The sequence below is a fragment of the Sorex fumeus genome, unplaced genomic scaffold (genome assembly GCF_029834395.1).
Source record: "Sorex fumeus unplaced genomic scaffold, SorFum_2.1 ptg000045l, whole genome shotgun sequence".
In the NCBI taxonomy this organism is placed as follows: Eukaryota; Metazoa; Chordata; class Mammalia; order Eulipotyphla; family Soricidae; genus Sorex; species Sorex fumeus.
In genome coordinates this window covers 4783099-4802698 of record NW_026606102.1, presented here as the reverse complement: position 1 = coordinate 4802698, position 19600 = coordinate 4783099, and the positions used below count along the sequence as shown (strand labels likewise).

At 47.4% G+C, this 19600-nt stretch overlaps 1 protein-coding gene across 4 annotated transcripts in view; it reads right to left on the bottom strand.

Moving 5' to 3' along the window:
• Positions 1 to 19600, bottom strand: part of DOCK7 (dedicator of cytokinesis 7) — a 198088-nt gene that overhangs the window by 147697 nt on the left and 30791 nt on the right. For all 4 annotated transcript variants that reach the window (XM_056122429.1, XM_056122430.1, XM_056122431.1 and 1 more), the window contains exons 5-10: positions 14278 to 14407; positions 13970 to 14182; positions 13583 to 13668; positions 7327 to 7393; positions 5457 to 5606; positions 3427 to 3507 (exon numbers count right to left, since the gene is read on the bottom strand). In XM_056122429.1, coding sequence (XP_055978404.1) covers positions 3427 to 3507; positions 5457 to 5606; positions 7327 to 7393; positions 13583 to 13668; positions 13970 to 14182; positions 14278 to 14407 — 727 coding nt within the window. The remainder of the gene's footprint in view (positions 1 to 3426; positions 3508 to 5456; positions 5607 to 7326; positions 7394 to 13582; positions 13669 to 13969; positions 14183 to 14277; positions 14408 to 19600) is intronic.

Below are 19600 nucleotides of genomic sequence, written 5' to 3'. Positions count from 1 at the left end.
TGCAAGGCAGAGGACTGGCCCTGTTTCTCCAGCCTCAGCATCGCTCTGTTCAGAAAGTGCTAGAGTCTAAAGCACTGCCCCACTCCCCTCACAGCTGCCAACCATAAAACACCGAAGGTTAAATTTTATCATAATGAAAAAGAAAGAAGAGATTGAGCCAATGAAATAATCCCGAATGTCTTCCAGCCATGAAGTGGGCGTGTGGGCACCTCAGGTGAATCACAAACAGGCTCAGAGTGATAAGAGAAGCAAGGGGAAAAGGGTGTTCACTGAAGACTGAACCCGAGGCAAAAGCTACTGGTGTCCTAAACAGGATACGTTTGCCTCGTTCGACTTTTAGGTTAAAGAAGGAATCGTTATTTCCTAAACGATTCTTGGGTGCTAGTCTCCCATTCTGTTTTTTAGTTTATATTCCACAGATGTGTGCAATCTTTCTAGTAGAAATAAGTACCAGGAGGTTTGCTCGATGGCTTGGAAGCTGGTCTCACATGCTGGAGGAAAAGGCAGCTCAGATAGAGAAGGGAACACCAAGTAAAGTGTGGTTGGAGGACCCGTCTGGGATGGGAGATGCATGCTGAAAGTAGACCATAGATCAAACACGATGGCCACTCAATACCTCGATTGCAAACCACGACACCCAAAAGGAGAGAGAACAAAAGGAAACAAAAGCGTCAGCTGCCCTGAGTTTTTAACCAAGAGAGCATTATTCTACATCCTACCTTTGAAAATTGGGGGTCACAAGCCCAAGCGGGATCATGTAGCTTTTTAAAAAAAATTGTCTAGGGGCTGGATAGTCCAGCAGGTAGGGCGTTTGCCTTGCACGCGGCTGACCAGAGATCCCCAGGATCCCATATGGTCCCCCAAGCACCGCCAGAAGAAATTCCTGAGTGCATGAGCCAGGAGTAACCCCTGTACATCGCCAGGTGTGACCCAAAACGCCAAAAAGCCAAAGAAAACTGTCTTAAAATAAATTTCTTTGCTGCCAATAAATGAGCCGGAGCGATAGCATAGCGAGTAGGGTGTTTGCCTTGCACATGACTACCTGGGATTGATTCCTCTGCCACTCTTGGAGAGCCTGGCTAGCTACCAAGAGTATCCCGCCCGCACGGCAGAGCCTGGCAAGCTCCCCGAGGCATATTTGATATGCCAAAAACAGTAACAACAAGTCTCACAATGGAGATGTTACTGGTGCCCACTTGAGCAAATTGATGAACAACAGGAGGACTACAGTGCTACACTGCCAATAAATGTTTAATTTACATACCTACTTTATATTTCCTGGGTTATCCCAAAACTAAAATTTTGTCTTTTCATTCCTTAAAATAATCTTGAGGGGGACCGGAGCATTAGTACTTGAGGATAGGGCGTTTGCCTTGCACGTGGATGACCCAGGTTCAATCCCCTGCATCCCATGCGCGCTGCCGGCCCGGCCCGGCTGGGTTCGATTCCTCTGCCCCTCTCAGAGAGCCTGGCAAGCTACCGAGAGTATTCAATATGCCAAACACAGTAACAAGAAGTCTCACGATGGAGACGTTACTGGGCCTGCTGGACGAACAACGGGAGGACCGTGACCGTGACCGTGACTTACTTTATATAACTGTATACCTCATGGCCAGAAAAAGAAAAACATTTCGGATAAAAAATGGTCATAAGTGGGGGGGGGGGAAGTTTAAGAAGCCCTGATTTACAGGACTATTTAGGTACAAATTTTATCAGCTTCAAACTATGTTTCTGTACTACTGCCACCACCAGGGTACCCGCCTCTCTACCACAGCCCACTGGCTTCCCGCCCCATTCAGACCTTTCCCTAAACACTCGGCAGCGTGGGCTCTCTGCTGAATTCGCGGATGAGTTTCCTTTTGGTTCTATCTGGTCCAGCACTTGGCAGTTCTCCCTCGAACAGCCAAGGTATGGATTTCTGTTAAGTCTATTAAGTTACGTCCAGGAAGAGACGAATAAGTTGTTAATTCCATCTGTGACCTCAATCTACCAGAGCAAATGCGATTTGTGAAAAGGGAAAGCGAGGTCATCCGTCTCGGAAAAGCGAGGTTCCAACTTGGAACAGGAACGGTGTGCCTGAAGAACAGCGTAAGCCCCCTACCTGCTCCCCCACCCCGACCCAATTCTAGATTGTGTTTACTTCATTATTCTTCTGAGACTCAGAGCAAGAACTGAGCCTGTTCTGCTAATGCAACACACGAGACTCCTTCGCCCTCACTTGGTCCAGCCAGAATCGATGTTCAAGTATTACGTTCTGTAGTCAAAACGATGCAGGATCACCTGTTATTCTTTGATTGTCCTGGTGTCAGACTACCAGTGGCGGGACAAGCCTGTTTTCTCTCTGTCCCCTGACAAGGCCGGGCACCCCACAGCCACCTGCTGGTCTCTGCGAGTCTGGGATTTCACCTCTGTGTCCCCCCTTGCTTAATAAGGTGATTCAAATTCTCCATCGACCAACTTAGAGCAAAACAGAGACTGCCTTTTCTTTTCTCCATTTTTCCTTTTTGGGTCCCAGCTGGCGGTGCTCATAAGGATGCAGTGCTTGGGGTCATTCTGACGGTGCTCAGGGGACCCTCTGGTACCAGGGACAAGGCTGTCCAGACCCCCCCCCCCCCATGCACTCCAGCACTGTAGTTTCTGCTTTCTTAACTATCTACAGTTAGTCACAGGGCGAGAATATCGATGGTTTATGAGGAAACTTTCCATCAGCCTGGCTATTTTGTAAAATACGGGTGAAAAGAAAATTTTTATTTATTTTCTTATTTCTTTTGGTCATACCTAGCTTTTGCTCAGGGCTTACTCCTGGCGCTGCCTTAGGGATCACTCCTGGAAGGCTTAGGGGACCATATGGGATGCCGGAGATCAAACCCCGGTCAGCCACATGCAAGACAATTTCTGGCAACGTAGGAAAATCTTAATTGTTTAGAAATTAACTCAGTCTTCACCAACGGGGAAAAAAACAAGTAATTAACTATGGGGTCGGGTACATATTAAGAATAGTACCATACATGATGAGTGATAGCACAGCAGGTAGGGTGTTTGCCTTGCACGTGGCCGACCCGGGTTCGATTCCTCTGTCCCTCTCGGAGAGCCCGGCAAGCTACTGAGAGTATCCCGCCCGCAAGGCAGAGCCTGGCAAGCTCCCCGTGGTATATTCAATATACCCAAAACAGTAATAACAAGTCTCACAATGGAGACGTTACTGGTGCCCGCTCGAGCAAATCGATGAACAACAGGAGGACAGTGCTACAGTGCTACCATCCATGATACAGAAGTAGGTGACCAAAAAGATGTCAAAGAAAGGAAGTAAGTGGAAAACAGAGAAAAGTGAATTATCAGGGAAATTCTTCAATGTGTGCTATAGATCCCCACCAAATCACAACAGGAATGCTGTGGGGGAAACAAGAGGCAAGAAAGACGTTCTACCTTAGTGGCATCGGCTTCTTTAAAAATCATGTATGGTTCTGCACATTCCCCGATATCTCCTTGCTGAAGAACTTTCTCGAGCTGTCAAAGGGGGGAAAAAATGGTGTTAAGCTTAAAAACAACAACAATAAAAAAAAAAGCAATGAACTTGGAAACCAAGAACCAGCGACAGGGACCAAGAACTTGACCCTGGTCGGCATATTTCTCGCTTTAGACATCCGGGTTCCAGCAGACCTCCCTGAGTTCTACCTGGTTTTTATTTCTGCCCAAGCAAGGTTTTTTCCATGTTAGTCTTAAAAACCCCTTCTGGGAATGCTGTTATCTTTGCTCCGGAGGGCTTTAACCTACTGAATAAGGCCTCTCTCTCTCTCTGAAGGATGATTTGCTTTATTCAAAGTCCACTGAAGTATAGTCATTCACCTCAAAAAATACCTTCACTCCACATCTAGACTAGTGTTAGATCAAACACCTACATCGGAGCCCAATCAGGGTGATACATGAAATCAACTGTTCCTTGGGCTGGAGTGAATCTCCGACATTCCTGAGGGGGCCCTGAGCCCTGCATGAGTGATACATGAGTGCAGAACCAGGAGTAATCCCTGAGCGCCACTGGGTGTGCCCCCCCCCCCCAAGTAAGTACTTAGACATTGTGGGAACTGTGCCGTAACTTATCACTCGGATCCTAAGTGACAGTAACAGCTGAGGAAGTCAGAGGTCACGGGCTGCTAGGATTTGCCTGTCATTTGCCGTTCATTAACAATAAAGCTTACAAATCGTAAGGCCTAAATGACTCTAAGCTCCTTAGCTTAGGGTAACGGAAAGACTAATTTATCAGGGACCAGGGAGACAAGTCCACGAGGTCAGGCTCTACACTCAGAGGCCTGGGTTTGGTTCTGTGGTTCCCCAGCTCTCCTGGAGGTCCCAAGCAACTAGAAGGAGCAGCCCCTTAGCACTGCCAGCTGTGATCCTAAAACACAACAACAACAACAACATCAACAACAACAAAACACACTGCTGTTAAAACTGAGTGTCTGTGCTCCAGAGAAAACAGAATTTCAGCCAGGCAAGACAGGTGCTCCCATGCACAAAGAAATAGCAGCCAGGTGAATCCTGGTGGAAAAACCAAACAAAGCGAGGAACTCAGACCCTAGAAATACTGGCAAGGTTCATGCCCAATTCCAAAGCCACCTTCCTGCTCAGGCCGTGGGCCATGAATCTGTGTGACAAGATACATCCTGCAAGGATTGACTCAGGACTGAGGTGCAGCTCAGGGGCAGAGCACATTCCTGGCCTGAGTGAGACCCCCAAGGTCCATCATCCCTGGCACCTCCGAGCACTGCCGGGTGGAGTCCCGGAGAGCCCCCAAGAAGTACCAAAAGGCCAATCACCAAACCCTTCAGGCCGAGTATCGAGAGGAGAGGACCCTGGGATAAATTGGGACCCCTAGGAAATGGTCATTTATTGCTTTTCATCAAATTGACCATAAGATCTTTCCTCTTAGGAAACAGCGAAAGAAAGACGCCTGGCCGGAGTGTCCATACGTGGCACTGCAGACTCCACACTCTGGCGGGCAGGCGATGTGGGCAGCGTCAGGCACAGGTCTGTTCTCTGGACAACTCCGATGAATCAAAAAGCCAATCATCAAGAATAGCCGAGGCGGGGGATGGAGCGATAAGACAGCGGGTAGGACATTTGCCTTGCATGCGGCCGACCCGGGTTCGATTCCCAGCATCCCTTATGGTCCCCAAGCACCACCAGGAGTAATGCCTGAGTGCATGAGCCAGGAGTAACCCCTGTGCATCGCTGAGTGTGGCCCAAAAAGAAGAAAAACAAAAAAAGAAAGAAAAGAAAAGCTGAGGTGGTCCTGAAGGTGCAATAGAGTATTAAGGAATATGAAGATTAAATTTTTTTTTTAAAAAAAGAAACACAAGTAAAGGTAACATCTTTGCCCTTTGAACGCTGGCAAGGGACAGGGAAACCGGAGGGGAGACATGACCCAGGCAGGCCGGTGCAGCCCGCAGCAAACTCACCTTTATCACAAGAAACACGTCCTGGGAAGGGTAAGTGATAGAAAAAATCGCCGACCTCGCCAGGGTGGTGATGGCAGCGGGGGGCACATGTGGGCGCAACAATCCTTTCATCTGCTCAGAGTTTAGGTCAAAATAAAAGTTTTCTGAAATCTAAAAGAAAAAAAAAGCATTCCTATGTTAAGAGTTTTAAAACCTGCACCTTTTGTTAAAATGAATAACATATAGAATTAATATATGACAGAGCTCATGCCATGACACAATGCTACGTAGAATGCATTTCACCGAACATTCAATATATCTAAATTAAAGCAAAAGAAACAATGTAGGCTATTTGGGAAAACACACAAACCCTTAAGAATCCACAGTCCAAATTCTTTTGATTGAAAAAGTGACACCTGAAAGAATTTGTTGTAGGGGCGCCCGGGAAACGGCTGCTCCTTGGAGGATATACCTGGCACAGGGAGACCCCGAGTCCGACCCCTGGTACTGCATGGATGCCTGAGTTCAACTCCTGGTACTGCATGGGAGTCTGACCCCTGGTACTGCATGGCTGCCTGGATACTCTGGGCATGAGCCCTGGTCGCCCCTGGCACCACAAACCCAAGCACTACCCTGTCAGACCCAAGCACTGAACTGTCCAGCCCAGTGGCCAGCCCAAGCGTGGACCCCAAGACTCCTGAGCACTGTCTGTGAGAAGCCTTGGAAAATTATCCTTGAGCCAAATTATCCCAAATTGCATTACTGCTATTCCTGCTGCTGTTTATAACCTCGGCCCTTTTAATTTTAACAAATACAAATCGGGGGAGCCAAGTTTCCATCACAGAATCCCATGCTGACAGAATTCCAGGCTGACAGCAGAAGGCACTGAAGGCAGCCTGGGTTCCACACAGGAGCCCGAGGACTTTGAATCGAGAAACCAACAGCAGGGCCAGAGACAGACTCCCGGGACTCTGAGTCTCTGAGGCACACACAACTGGGCATGCGCAGGCCAGGGTGTGACTCCCAGCAGCACCGCGGCCCCCAAACACCACCAGCGGCAACCCACAAGCCACTCATCAGTAACCCCTGAGCACTGCCAGGGGTGTCCCGAAATGCCAGAACTTAAAAAAAAAAAAAGAGAAAGAAATGCTATAGGAGAGTGTCTGAAAAACCTCACAAATTGCCAAGAACGACGGCTGGCAAGACAAGACTAAGGGGAGAACTTAAGACGGAATATTTCAAACATACACAAGTATTTTTTCAGATTGTAAGAATGTAAATCATTTGCCAACAAAAATTGACCAGCAATATCACTCTAATCTTTGGTACTTTTGCCAAAATGCTTTTCCTGTATTTTTTTTCTCTTTCTTAAAATTAAGTAAAAGCAGGCTTCTACCATTTGATTTTAGAACTCTTGCAATACAATAAAACTGGGGATCAACTTTACAATACGGCACTGTAGCACTGTCTTCCCACTGTTCATCGATTTGCTCGAGCAGGCACCAGTAACGTCTCCATTGTGAGACCTGTTGTTACTGTGTTTGACATATCAAGTACGCCACAGGGAGCTTGCCAGGCTCTGCCATGCACGCGGGATACTCTCAGTAGCTTGCCGGGCTCTCTGAGAGGAATGGAGGAATCGAACCTGGGTCGGCCGCATGCAAGGCAAACACCCTACCCGCTCTGCTATCGCTCCAGCCGCTCAATCTTACTTTAAAGGTCTTAATAAAACTATTTTGTTTTTTAAAAGATTCATATTAGGTCTTAATAAACTATTTTATTCCTTAAAAGATTCACATTTACTACTTCTCAGAAATCATGACATATCTACTTAAAATGGACCTAAAATAAGTTTGTGTAGCAAAAACCTATGTTGAGTACATCGTCTTACCTTTTTCTTTTCCTTAACATCATACAAAGCCAAACTTGCAAAAATGGGTTCAATTTCAATCTCAAACCTACAGAAAGGGGGGAAAAAAGAATCAAAGTTTTAAAATAAATATAAAATACAGAGTTAGAGAAATTCCTTCCCCAAAATAAATTCTCTCAGCCTGTTCTGCTCTCTACTACACATCATCTTGGCTACTGCGACCTGAAAGTCTTTCACAGTCAAAATTCTAAGTCGAAATCAGCAGTCAAAATTTCACAGTCGAAATTCTAAGTCCCAAAGTTACATGGTCTTTTCTTCTCAGAAGAAAACATTGACTCAGTGACCCTCCTGAAAATCTACCTTGCTTTAGCAAACACCCACCTTTAGATGCCCTACCCCACCTCCCACTTTGGGAAATACTGATCTAAACCCACCATTCCCTCTTCGAGATCATCCTTAGTTGCTCCAGCGGCAACCATCTCAAGTTACCTCAAAGCTCCTGGAATTTTACGTTCATTTTGTGGCACTATTCACCTTCGGACCTATAATTTGGTTCTGTAAGAGGACATGCTCAGACTTTCAATAATTTTTTAAAAATAAAGGCTTTAGAATTACAGAGTTATATATTCAATATAAACAACTTGAGTCATATGTAAAATGTCCAAACGAAAAACTGGCATCACCTAAAATCTCACCCCCAGGAGAGAACTCAAATTCAGTGCCTATCCATCCAGTTTGTCCAACATATAGAAGACGAGTTAAATGAGCTGTTCTGAATAGTGTCACTGTACTTTATAACATTTTATGGATATGTTTTTGTTTTCAATGTAAAATAGAGACATTATTATTTTAATGCTGGCATAGTAACTTTATATGTTTCATTTTAAAGTTTATTATGCAGTGGGTCTCAGTTTCCTCCAGGAAAAAATGACACACAGAGGGAATATTCAGTAATTATCTGCTGAATCGAATGATATGTAATGTCAGTTCACCAAAAACCCCGGAGCATGGGTTGTAAGACAAGGATAATGTCCTGTGTCTCCATGCCCCCCTTCACTTGGGGATAACGGCAGTGTCTGGAAACGTTTTTATTGAGAGTGAGGGCTTGGGTCCCACCCGCAGTGCTCAGAGCTTCTTCCTGGCTCTGTGCTCAGGGATCACTCCTGGCTGTGCCTGAAGGACCATCTGGGGTGCCAGGGATAGAACCCCGGCTGACAGCATGTAAAGCAAGCGCCTTAATCTGTGCGTTATCTCCCAGTTCCCTGGAATACTTTCCTTTTAAGAGATATTTTAAAAATTTATTATAACTCAGGGAGCTGGACCAATAAAAGCACAGCGGGTAGGGCATTTGCCTTGCATGCGGCCGACCCAGATTCGATTCCCAGCATCCCATATGGTCCCCCGAGCACCGCCAGGAGTAATTCCTGAGTGCACGAGCCCAGAGTAACCCCTGTGCAACGCCGGATGTGATGCAAAAAAGCTAAAATAAATAAATAAAAATTTATTATAACTAAGTTGATTTACCAAGTTGCTCAGAACACAGTTGTTTCAGGCATGAAATGATGTTCCAACACCATTCCCACCGCCAGTGTGCCCTTCCCCCCACCAACGTCCCCAGGTTCCCACCCCTCCCCCAAGCCTGTTCCCTTAGCAGGCACAATCAAATTGACTTCATTGCCGTTATCTCCCAGTGATGCAGCTAAAGTCACTGCCTGAGGATCAGCCATGCTGGCCAGGGCTGGGTGCCCCTGCGGAGTTGCTGTTTAGGCCCCCTGAGCTTCTGGGTCTTCCAGGGGACTCTCCTAGCAGATCTGCTGTGATCCCACTGGGCTGATGATGCTATGAAATTAGGAGGTGTCCCGGGGCCTAGATCTGGAACAAGTGGGTGGCTCGGCACTCTGGCGTGGATCAGCGATGGAGCCGGCCGGGGGCTGTCATGGGACAGTACAATGCTGTGCCATGAGGCAGAAAGGGGCTGCCTGCATGACCCCACCCCCCACCCCTTCCCAGCAGGCCCTGGAGTTCTCAGCCAAGACCAGTCCCTCTGGGGAAGATTCAGGGGAATCACATTCTCTCGGCGCCTTGACTGGGCCATTTCTCAGCTGATCAGATGTAAGGGAGGGGTGTGGGGGTGGGTTTCCCAGTGGTGGGGGTGGGGTCAGGGACACTTGGCTGTCCCACAGTTCTGAGAACAGATGAAAGTTTCCAGCCGACAGACTAGTCCCACCTGAGTGGATTCGGGGCGGGGGGGGGGGGGTCACCCATCGCTCTTTAGGATTAGACGTGAGTTTCTAAGTTCGAAGGCTGCTGTACCTCCAGGCAGGAATGGAAACCTGCCTGCGCCCACGCTGAGAGGCCCCAGAGTCGAGGTCACGTGAGCTGAGAAGATTTCATAACTCCAGGTTTGTTTGTTTGCTTTTCACCAAAGGCAAAGAGGAAATTTATTTTTTTTCCCTTAAATTTTTATTAGTGAAACACCATGAGGTACAGTTGTAGACTTACAAATTTTTGTGCTTGGGTTTCAGTTATACAATGATCGAATACCCAAAGACATGGCGCTGGGCCATTTTCCGCCAGTCCTGAGCGACTTTTAGGGCCCTCGCTCCAGCTGTGTGCTCCCTGTGTCTGGGGCAGGCCCTGGGCTTGATCTGGTAGGGTTTTTGTTTTATTTTTTTGGTTATTTTTTCTCCCCCCTGCTTTTGTTTTTATTCTCTCTTAGGACCATTACTGACAGTTCTCAGGGCTTATTCCTGGCTTTGCACTCAGGGATCACTCCTGACGGGGTTCAGGGGATCCTCAGTGATGTCGGGGATCAAACCTGGGTCAGCCGCGTGCAAGGCAAGCACCTGACCTGCTGTTCTGTCTCTCTGGTTCCCGGAAATATTTTTTTATTGTAATTATACTGAGTATTACTGGCAGATGGGCTGGAGCGATAGCACAGCGATAGGGTGTTTGCCTTGCGCACAGCCGGCTGGCTGAGCCAGGTTCGATTCCTCCATGATTCCTCTGCCCCTCTCTGAGAGCCTGGCAAACTACCGAGAGTATCTCGCCCGCACGGCAAAGCCTGGCAAGCTACCCGTGATGTATTCGATATGCCAAACACAGTAACAAGTCTCACAGTGGAGACGTTACTGGGCCCACTCAAGCAAATCGATGAACAACAGGAGGACAGCGCTACAGTGCTACTGGCATTTAAGTGAGCAGAGTCCAGTCCACTTCAAATCAAATCAAATCAAATCGTTAGTGTCTCTGAAAGTACAGAACTGCTTGAACCAAAGAGCCCCGGGCGCTGAGGGAGTGGAGATCTACCCAGCACTGCTCACTTTGGTATTGCAAGTGTCAAAGTTCCTACGAGGACAAACAGCACATTCAGATTGGCTCAGAGTTCAATCCAGGGCCACTGACAGAGACCTGGGTGGCGTTTGAGGAAAACAGCTCCACGGAGTGTCACAGCCGCCCTGGGTAGGAAAACCACGGGGGCCGCCCCCAGGCCTGGAGAGAACCGAGGGCGTCGGGGAGAGGGGGCCCCAGAGGAACCAAGCAGTTCTTGAGTGAGGACAAAAAACAACCCAGTCGCATCACCCACCTCTCTGCCCTGGCAACGGGGTCAGCCTGCCCCAGACTGACCAGGCCTCCCCCGTCACACTTGACACTCTCATTTTGTCACGGGGGCAGGTGACCAGTGTCACACTGGATTAATATGTTTTGTCTTGTGGTTTTAGGGTCACACTCAGAAGTGCTGGGAGGCACCAAGGGGGTGAAACCAGGGATCAAATTTGTGATTTTAGTGATAGCACAGCGGTAGGACGTTTGCCTTGCACGCAGCCAGCCTGGCCGAGCCAGGTTCGATTCCTCTGCCCCTCTCGGACAGCCTGGCAAGCTACCGAGAGTATTCAATATGCCAAACACAGTAACAAGAAGTCTCATAATGGAGACATTAATGGGCCTGCTCGAGCAAATCGATGAACAACGAGAGGACAGGGTCATACTCAATAGTGCTGGGAGGGACCAAGGGAGTAGTCCCAGGGATCAAACTTCAGTCCCCAAACAGGATAGCCTCTCAGTATCTGTACTGCAAACTATAATGCCCAAAAGTAGAGAGAGAGTGTGTGTGTGGGGGGGGGGGGGGGGGGGAAATTGTCTGCCATGGAGGCAAGAAGAGGGTAGAAAAGGGGAGGTATATTGGGGACATTGGTGGTGGAGAATGTGCACTGGTGGAAGGATGGGTGTTCGACCATAGTATGACTGAAACTCAAACATGAAAGCTTGTAACTGTATCTCACACTGATTCAAAAAAAAAAAAACAACTTCAGTTCCCTTGGGGTTACAACGATACTACAGTGAGTGGAGCATTTGCCTTGCACACGGCTGAACTGGGTTTGATCCCTGGCACCCCATATGGTGCCCCAAGCCCAGCAGAAGCAATTCCTAAGCACCACCGGATACGGTGTTCTGCCCCGCCCCCCCCCCCAAAAAAAAAGCCTTTGGTCCCCAGACATGCAAAGCATGAGCCCTTACCCACTGAGCTAACTTCCTGGATTTTTCTTGTCAATTCTTGTTAATTAGGACTTTCTTTTTTCTTTAGTTAGAAGTTTTCTTTTCTTTTTGGGTCACACCCAGCAATGCTCAGGGGTTAGTCCTGGCTTTGCACTCAGGAATTACTCCTGGCGGTACTTGGGGGACCATATGGGATGCCGGGGATCAAACCCGAGTCGGCCACATGCAAGGCAAACGCCCTACCCACTGTGCTATAGCTCCGGCCCCATTAGTTAGAATTTTTAAGAAGAACTAATCAAACTATTGCTAATGAACATAGAGTGACATGGGGGAAAAGTCTCTCTATATTCTATTTCCTTAAGGAAAAGTGAATTTGTAACTTTGGGCACAACAACAAGTGAAAATCACAATAAACCACTTCATTTCCAGTTGGACGACTAAGATAAAAAAAGAGAAAGCGTTGAAAAGGTGTTGGCAAGAACACTGAGGAATCAGGAGGCGCAGATGTGCTGGAGAGAAGGTAAAACTGTGTGTCTGCTGCAGAGAGCATTCTGGCCACCCACCCAAACTGCAGCACGAAGTTCCCATCTCCACCGGAGTCCTGACCCCAGGGATGTACGCGGAAGAAGTGAAAGCCTGCCACAGCAGAACCATGCATTCACTGCAACGTGACTTTAAATAAACACCCCAAATAGTCGTCGACTGGTAAATGGATAAACAAAACGCATTTAACCAGACTATCACTCAGTCATAAAAGGAAATGAAGTACTGTTCGTGCTACAGTGCAAATGAATCTTAAACTGCATTCTTTCAGGTAAGAAGACACATGAGGCCACACGCTATGCGGTTCCATTCATATGGAACATGAAAAACTCACAGGAACAGAAAGCAAATTAGTGGGGACCTGGAGCTCAGAGGGAGAAAATAAGCAGGTACTAAAACGGGATACTTTTATGTCCTAAACTGTATCCCCTAACGTCCGTCTAACCAGAGTGTTGCCATACTGAGAAACAGAACGTTTAAGAAATTAGCGTTAAATAAGGATATGGCCCTAACCCAGCGGGACTGGTATCGGAAGGAAATGTAGAAGGGGCCAGAGAGAGAGCTCCTTCCAGTGAATGTCTGGTGAATATTAGAACTTTCTGTGCCATCTTGTTTCAAATTTCTAACTAAAGCCAAGGAGCCCACAAAAGGTAATTTTTGTTTTGGGTTTTTTTTTTCAGCTTTTTGGGTCACATCCAGAGATGCACAGGGGTTATTCCTGGCTCATGCACTCAGGAATTACTGCCGGTGGTGCATGGGGGACCATATGGGATGCTGGGAATCGAACCCAAGTCAGTGCAAGGCAAACTCCCTACCCGCCGTGCTACTGCTCCAGCCCCTCAAAGGCCACTTTAAGGATAGCACAGCAGCGAGCACAGCAGGTGGGGAGCTTGTCTTGCACACGGATCAATCAGGTTCAAAGTTAAATCAAAGTTCAACTTAAAGGCATGCTTTGCATGCAAGAGCCCAAGCTGGATCCCCAGCACTGCATGGTCCCCCGTCACTGCTGAGAACAAACCACTGATCCAGGAATAAACCCCAAATGCTGCCTGGTGTGGACCAAAAACAAACAACCAAAACCTAACTGAATTCCTGTGACAGCCACTCTTACCTGTGATCCCCTAAATGCTTCAAAGCTCGGCTTTATTCTGCAACGTAAATCTGAAAAAGGTATCTGCTGTGCTAGTACTCCAAATATCCCAGAAAGCAAAAGTTAGATCGCGCAAGATATACTCACTTGAGTGACAAGCATTTGACAAGAAGTCTTTGACCGAAATGTTCTTTGGGTACATCAGGAACACTAAGCCGTTCTATCGGTTCTTCCTGCAAGTTGACAAGCAACGCCAAAATGAACATGCTTATATTTCAAAAATTTGATTTTTTTCCCCAAAACTTCACAATGAAATCATAGGAGAGAGAACCTCTCCTCACACAGGACTCATACACTTGTAAGCTCAACGTACAAAAACTGCAGAGGAAGTAAAATACATTCTCTAATACACACAACAAAAATTAGAGCCATTATCTTTTTTTTTTCCTATATTATCACAATCCTATACACATCTCATGCTCCCCCAAATCTCCGTTACTCATCATCTTCTTCTCGACGGCCAGACACAGATACCTCATCAGGGGATGGGTGGAGAGCGAAGAGTTCCTTGTGGCGGTTCGATTTCCTTTGGTCGTCGTTCTGATGGTCGATTTCTTCATTTGGAGTTCGGTCGAGTAAATTGGGAAGCAAAGGATCGGGAAGTGAATTTTTCAAGTCAAAAATACTGCAGGCCCAGCTACCCCTTGGGGTATCATCTATGGACATTGAACGTCTTTTCAGATCATCCTGTCACGTAAAACATTCAATATAAACACACTAGCAAATTCAAATAAACAAGTTCCAAATAACATCTTAGCATCATTTGAAATAGAAGTTATTACTTGCTCATCCTGGTAGCTGTTGCCATCTGGGGCTTCGTCAGATTCAAAGATCTGTTTCGGCAAACCTTTTTGCCGTTCCTTTTGTTTGTCTAGTGTATTGGGATTAAATCCTGTTCCCAGTTTATGGTACCTATTCAACACAAAATAGATTCACATCAGCATATTTTTTACAACTTTGTATCATCATTATGCCAGTTGTTTTGTGCATTATTTCTTTGCAGGAAACAGGACTGTACGGACACATCTCAATAGATATGCATGTTAAATATTTAACAAGGAACTTAAGGGAACTTCCATTTAAAGTTCATTTAATTAAGTCAACCATGTTTCCCTTCTTTTGATGATGACAGTGTGAATATAACCAAAGCTGTACTGTGGCCTCAGAGAATGGTCAGTAAAAAAGAATAACTGGGAATCCAGATAGTGAAATAAAAATGAATGAGGGGCCAGGGAGATAGCACAGTGGGTAGGGCTCTTGCCTTGCGTGTAGCCAATCAGGTTCAATCCCTCATATGGTGCCCGCCAGGAGTGATCCCAGAGCACAGAACTAAGAATAAGCTCTGAGCACTGCCAGGTGTGGCCCCCAAACCAAAAATAAAATAAAATGAGTGAGAAAGCAACATATACACTACATTAATAATAATAATATCAGTTTTTTAAAGGCAAAAATATATAAAGCATTGAATCTTAAAACTGCAGACCAAAGGAAAAAAAAAGTGGCTGTGTCATTAGATTTGAAAAAATATCTTAAAATAACCTAAAACTGTATATAGATAAAATGAACAGGGGGAAAGCAAGAACAATGCCACTGGATATATCACATTATTAACAAATCATCTCTTGACAAACACGTGGCTGAAGACCACGTGGATTAATACAACATCTTTCCTAACAACCTAATATCCAAGAACATTTAGTAGAGACACTAAGAACAAAGTAATTGCTTAATATCCATTAGTCAGACTGCAGGAAATTTGGGGCTGGAGAGATAAGTACAGTGGGTACAGTGGGGAGGGCGTTTGCCTTGCACATGGCTGACCCAGGTTCAATCCCCAGCATCCCATATGAGACCACCAAGAGTAGTCCTAAGAACAAAGCCAGGAGTAACCCCTGAGCATCACCGGGTATAACCCAAAAAGTAAAAAAACATCAAGGGGACATTTTTAATTGCAGCACAAACAAATATGACCAACAGAAGACAACATGCATAATTCCTGCTGAGCCAGTTCGAGCAACGTTCGTTTAAGAGGACTCCTTCACATCGTGTCTTGCTACTGAAACTGTGAGAGCTGCAACCACACCTGGTCCACCTCCCAGCATAATCACGGCACACAAGAAAGTACTTTTCCCGGGGAGTACTAAACGGAAAACAATACAGTAACCCAAATAGCTGGTACTCCAAAGCAGATGTGTTCAAGCCTTGATCTCTGAAATCATATCTCTAAGTTGCCCTAAGAAACCAGAATGGTGATATAACCTGCTCCCTTTGTGTGCTACAAAATCAAACCTGTGGGTCGGAGAGACAGTGCCGGGGTTCAGGCGCTTGCCTTGCCTGCAGCGAACCCTGTTTCAGCTCCTGGCCCCACAGTATGGTTGCCTGAGGATCACCAGGAGCAAACGCCAAGTGCAGAGCCTGGGAGCAGCCCTCAAGCACCCCCAGGTGTCACCCAGGCATCCCACCCAGACTTGCCCAAAACAAAAACTGACATTGTGAAGTTCAAGAGGGCCATGGAGAACGCCAGACCCCCTGGTGGACCCTCCTTTCTCTGTTGCTCTAGAGTCCTGTGGGACTCCCTACCATCCCCCACATGCCGCCACGGTGGGTCCACGGGGCTTTGCATCCTCACCGCCATTCATTCAGCTCTCACCACGCAGACCTTGTTCCGGTTCCTGGAACACGCCTGGCAGGCTTCAAAGGTGGGGCGTTGGCATGCCCTGCCCTGCCCTCTGCCCACAATACTCCTGCAGGCACTCTCCTTTCTCCCTGACTACCCGCAAGTCCTGGCACATACATCCGATTGGCAAGGCCTCTTGGGATTAAAGGGACCATGTGGAGAACTCGGCCTAACTCCTACTGGCATTCCTCCCCTCCCTCACCCCACTGTTCTCTTCCACCAGACCTGCCCGCATCACACCTAACACATCACTTACCCATGGGGTTTGTCTGGAACTGTTTACCGTCCTTACTCCCAAATAGAATGGAAGCTCCCTGATGGGAGGGATCTTGCTGTGCTGACTCCTGTATCCTTACCACTGGCTGAGCGCCAAGCACTGGAAAGCTCCCAAATGGTGTTTGTGAGGTGAATTACACAAACAAACACTAACAAACACTGTCCTCCCGTTGTTCATCGATTTGCTCGAGCGGGCCTAGAACATCTGTGTTTGACATATAGACATACGTCACGGGTAGCTTGCCAGGCTTTGCCATGTGGGCGAGATACTCTCGGTAGCTGCCGGGCTCTCCCGAGAGGGGCAGAGGAATCAAACCTGGCTCTGCCGGGCTGGCTGCACGCAAGGCAAATGCCCTATCATGCCCTATTGTTGTGCTATTACTCAATGCCTCTTTTGCAAACCAAAGCACCCAAAAGGAGAGAGAGAACAAAAAAAGGGGAATGCCCTGCCAAACAGGCAGGGTGGGAATGGGGGGACAGGGTGGGATGGGAGGGATGCGGGATGCTGGGAGCATTGGAGGTGGGGAATGGGCACTGGTGGAGGGATGGGTATTCAATCACTGTACAACTGAAACCCAAACACAAAAATTTGTAAATCTACAACTGTACCTCATGGTGTTTCACTAATAAAAATCTGAAAATAAAAAAATAAATAAATAAAAGCCCTAGGGGAGATGGTGTCACCAGCAGGTCAACCTGTACCGGCGGGACAAGTGCCATCAGCAGCCTGTTGGTGCCTTCAGGCTTCCTGATACCCCAAAACTGCTGCTGTGCCTCTGGCCAGACCCGAACAATTGGGGACCAAGTTTACCAAGAAATTAAAAGTTAGGTGTGTGGGAGCCACGCCCACAAACCACCTCCTGCTCAGTTATACAAGCTCATTTATCAGCCGTGCTTCAGAGACCCATAAATAAAAAGCCTTGAAAAGAGATCAAAAGCTGCAGCTAAATCCTGGACCGGCACATGGCTGAACAGACCAGGGTAAATCAGAGGGGGGCGGATTAGTCTGGTGCCCACCCAGGCAGAGCCCCCGTCAGCCGCTTGCTTCCACAATCCAAAATTACCACATACCCCCGGCCTGATTCCACTGTCTCTGGATGGACCTCACCCACATATAATCTGCTGAAAATTCGGGTATGTGGGTTTTGTGATTGAAACCTCCAGGCTTTCTTGGGGTCAGGATGGGCTAACTCCCCACCCCTACCTTCCAGTACACTTCAAGATGCCTTGGCAGGTCACGTCCACACCCCAAAGCTTCCACCAAATTGAAAAGCTACGCCAGCCTTACCATCCCGATAAAAATACCAAAAGCTCTGAACAAACACCATGACCTCTTAGCACCTATATTGCAAACCATAATGCGTAAAAGGAAAAGGAGAGAGAGAAAGAGAGAGAGAGAGAGAGAGAGAGAGAGAGAGGAGAGAGAGCAAGAAGGAAAGTGCCTCCCATAGAGGGAGACCGAGGGTGGGGGGGGTGTTGGGAGGTGGTGGTGTGGAAACGGGACAGTGGTGATGGGAAATGTACTCTGGTGGAGGAATGGGTGCTGGATCATTGCATGACTGAAACCCAATTATGAGCAGATTTGTAATGGTCTATCTCACGGATATTCAATTAAAAAAATTTTAACTGAAAACAAAGTAATGTGGAGTTCATGTCCAATTCAATAAGCTTAATCAATGGCTGAATAAATAGCAGTATTCCTACATTTTTATAAACAAAAAAAGCCCCATCTGTTTCTTCCACACCTTGGAAGAAATGGGTGGTATCACTGAATCGAAGACGACTCCACAAGGCAGTCCCATGCCTCTCCCCCCGGACCTGCCTGGGAGTGAAAGTGGAGTACCGAGGCACACAGACACCATAAACTCACATTAAAGTAACTCACATAAGTTCACTGCAGGAACTACCAAGGCTTCGAACAATACCTGTGTGTCCTGTTTGGGACATTCTTTCGCTGATCAAAACTTCAGCTCCCCAAAGGTCACTAGCTGATTCTTATATGGTTCATGTCCTTTCATCTCTATCCACAAATATTAATGATACTGAACTCTGTGGCTGAAAATTCGGAATCGGGGGTGGGTGACCTTCCCCAACCTCCTGTACTTCCTCCGGAGGCCCCAGCAGCCACACCCATCCCCCACCCCCTTTGCCTTGTAAGCTCATCCACCGGCATTGTTCCAGGGGCTCAAAAATAAATCTCCAGAGGGATCAGCTAGTTGCAAAAATTTCTCGGACAGCTCTTCTCGGCTGAGACTTCAGAAGGATGTGGGCCAGCTCCCGCCCAAACAAAGCCCCAGCAGCCGCTCTCAAACCCCAAAGCCACAGCGATGCCTCGGGCCAGACCCCACTACTGCAGGACTGAGCCAACAGAGAAACTGATGTGCTGAAAACTCCAGGTCGACTGGTCTTCATGGCGGAAAACCCCAGGCCTTCTCAGAATCAGGGAGCCACGCCCTCATCCCACCACTGCTGCCATGGAAACTCATCTACCTGCCCTGGTCCAGAGACTCAGACACAAGTCTCAGAAGAGAGAAATATATGTATTACTTATACTGACGTGTATCGATCTAAGCTGCTTCCTACATTGCTGGTTGTCTGGTAGTTTGAAGCTCCTCACTGAGGTCCACTGGGATGCCTCAGGGAGCAGGCAACTCCGGGTTCTCTACTCAATGTGGAATTCTTGGATTTTGAGCCTCGTGGTCTCTGGCGTCTCTGGCTGGTTCAGCCTCCACTCTGGAGTGAATGGGAAGAGGCACAGAACGGGGCCAGCATCCCCAGCCAGTGACTAGCTCCTTCCTCCTCCAAGGTACCTCCACTTGGGGCACTATTCTATTTGCTCAAATCCCCCAAATCACCACTCTCAAAAAAAAAGCTTACACTTCTAAGGGTCCAAAGGGTCCCCCCAAAATTGTGTGTCCAAGTTACCCTTGCTCCCCAGTCCACTCTGGATTCATGACTTCTTAGCTTCACACACTACTGAGGCTCATTCTCGTACCTCCTTAGGTAACTGCATTGTGGCTCTGTCTTACCCCCCCAGCCACTCCCAGCCACTCACTTTCAGGCTATCTCTAAAACTACTAGTCCAGCAAAAATGGCCCCTTTGTCTTCCATTCACCACCAGAGTACAATGATTAAAGTTGCTCTAGAATAAC